A 2681-nucleotide genomic window follows, 5' to 3' on the forward strand; every position below is an offset into this window, starting at 1 on the left:
TGCGCAGGCCCTACCTGAGGTACCTCCTGGCGTGCTCGTTTTTGTGGCCCACCATGAGGTAGTAGCACCCCACCGCAAACCAGGACACCTGCGAGGTGAGTCACCGTGACCGAGCCGCGCCCCGACTCGACCAGGACCCCCACGTGGGCCGGGCCCGAGACCCCGCAGCCGCACCCCGCCGCCTGCACGCCCCACCACGGCGGCCCAGGAGCGGGGGCCGAGCGCCGCTCCCCTCCAGCGCCAAACCCGGTGGGACTTACGGGGCTGCTGGGATACAAGTCCACCAGCTTGTGCGAGAGGTAGAAGAGCTCTGTGTCGGGGAGGGAGGGGGGGTCAGGCAGCGGCCACCGGCCCGCCCTGCTGTCCAGGCGGGAGCCCCGCCCACGAGCCCACCCTGGCCCGGCCACAGGCTGGCCACAGGCTGTCCCGGCGGCCCAGCCCTGGTTCCCGAGAAGGTGCTCCGCCTCGGCGCAGGCCGCGGGGCTGGTCCAGCAGGCTGGCGGGTGGCCGCCCTCCCTGCCTTCTCAGTGTCCGATCCTCCTGCCGCCAGAAGATTCTGCCCCCAGCTAATAAGGGAGGCGCCACTTTCCCAGCCGCCCAGGCACGGCCGTGGGCACACACCTCCTGCCAGGCGTGGCCCGGCCGCACGGCGAGCCGCGCTAGGGGAGCCCTGAGCCGCACCGCCGGCTCCCGTCTCGCCTCGCCTCTGCTCGCCTCCCTGGGCGGAGACCCCCCCGCCCACTGCAGCTGCCCTCGCGCCCCTCGCACACCCTGCCCGGGCGCCTTTCGCCGTTCTGTGGGGCGGCCTCTGACCCCGCTCGTGCCCTGTTGGGACACACAGAGCAGGGTGACCGGCTGAACAGCGTCTGTGCGGGCTCGCCTGACGGCTCACCTGCCGGGCTCACCTGTCGGCTCACCTGATGGCTCACCTGTCGGGCTCACCAGCACCTCTCTCCAGCGTGCTGTCGGTTCAGGCTTTGCTTTTCCATGGGTTTGTTTTCAGGTCTTGTTTTCGTCACATCCTACAGTATTGCATATTCTCCTCAAAATTACACCTTTCACCCCTAAATGCTGCCTGTTCTTTCTCTGTTTTGCAGTGGAGGGTCGGCCCACACACCTTCTCTGCTGTTGCTCTTCCTTTGTGTCATACCTAATACTTGAAGTGGGAACTAAACCTTTCCATTATCACTAGGGGAAGTTTTCTGTTTAATTAAAACTCTGAGGAAAGTGGAAATTCTTCATTTTGGCCACCGCTCTGCAGCCCCAGGCGCCTGCCTCAGGGCTGGTCTGGACTGAGTCCAAGCGCCTCCCAACACCGGCTGTGGCCAGGGACGCCCGCCGTGGCCAGGGTCCAGGCGACGAGCCGGCCACGTGTGGGCGAGTGCAGGTACATCGTGGTCCATGTCTAAGGGCCGGTCCTTTAGTGGACCTCTGTGGCCACTGTTGACTCCCCAGCACAGACCCAGCCTAACCGGAGAGGCCTCAGCACTGGCGTGGCCAGGGACTCGCCTGTCCTGGCCTGCGGGGGTGCGGGCTGGACGCATGTTAGCCGCCTGGGCCGGTGGCCTGTTGTATTTGGGAAGTGGAAGATGTTTAACAGACTGGAAACTAAGTTCCACAGAATCTTGGGTGTCAGGAGGTAGTTTCAGCAAGGAGAGTTTGTCTGCTGCAAGGAGGTACGGATCTTAGCCCCTCGGCCCCGCGACGCCAGCTCCGTGCCTCGCTGTGGGCGAGCCCTGACCTGCTGCAACCTCTGTCCCTCAGCTCGGCCCTGTCCTCCTGCTACAGCCGGGTGTACCAGAGCCTCGCCAACCTCATTCGCTGGTCTGACCAAGTGATGCTGGAAGGTGTCAACTCCGAAGACAAAGAGATGGTGACCACGGTGAAGGGGGTCATCAAGGCCGTGCTGGACGGAGTGAAGGTAGGGGCGGCCGGGCAGGGCCCAGCTGCTGCCCCGCAGGCGGCCCCCTTCGGGCCTGGGCTCAAGGCCTCCCAGCACCTGGGCAGCACTGGTCAGCTGTTGTCCCTTTCTCTGGGGTGCCAGGGCCCCGCAGCCACGAGAGCTGCCAGGGGCTGAGGCCTGTGCTGGGCGTCGTCGGGAGCGGAGCGGGTGTGGGCGAGCTCGGGCAGCGAGAGATGGCGTTGGCATCGCCTCGGACAGACCCCGCACGTCGGCAGCTTCCTCTCCGCACTGAACACCTGCTGGGGCTCCCGGTAGGAGCAGGGCCGGGACGAGGGGAGTGGCTGGCTGCCGAAACCCCCGACGCGGCGTGCAGCCGGACTGGCCAGTGCCCGTGGGCCGCTGGCTCGGCGCTCCGTGCTCGGTCACCTCACCTGTGAAGCGGGCGCCGTGGGGGCCGCGCAGGGCCGCGGAAGCGCAGGGCGGTGGCATGCGGGGGCCCAGGCCCCACTGCTCGCTGCCGCTTGCGCGGCGCTGGGGGCGCAGGTCTCGGCGTGGGAAAGCGGCGTCCTCTGGGGACCCCCCCACGCAGGCGTAATTGAGGCCGTCGCACCCCAGGTGTAAAGTGATGCCTTCCCGGGAGCTCAGCCCCGTCGCCACGCGCCGGATTCCCGAGCGCTGCCTCCGGACCCGCCCTCCCCAGGAGCTTGGGGGTGGGCTCGGGACCCCCGGAGCGTGCCGGTCAGCAGGGGAGGCCAGGCAGGCAGCGCTGGCCGCGGGC

General features: G+C 67.5%; 1 protein-coding gene across 1 annotated transcript in view; it reads left to right on the plus strand.

The window, feature by feature from the left end:
• Nucleotides 1-53: 53 nt before the first annotated feature.
• Nucleotides 54-2681, plus strand: part of LOC105853267 (rap guanine nucleotide exchange factor 1-like) — an 11176-nt gene continuing 8548 nt past the window's right edge. Inside the window, exons 1-2 of the mRNA XM_012721198.1 lie at nt 54-58; nt 1765-1921. Of these exons, the coding sequence (XP_012576652.1) occupies nt 54-58; nt 1765-1921 (162 nt within the window). The remainder of the gene's footprint in view (nt 59-1764; nt 1922-2681) is intronic.

The sequence above is a fragment of the Condylura cristata genome, unplaced genomic scaffold (genome assembly GCF_000260355.1).
Source record: "Condylura cristata isolate star-nosed mole 26May11 unplaced genomic scaffold, ConCri1.0 scaffold00006, whole genome shotgun sequence".
Classification (NCBI taxonomy): domain Eukaryota; kingdom Metazoa; phylum Chordata; class Mammalia; order Eulipotyphla; family Talpidae; genus Condylura; species Condylura cristata.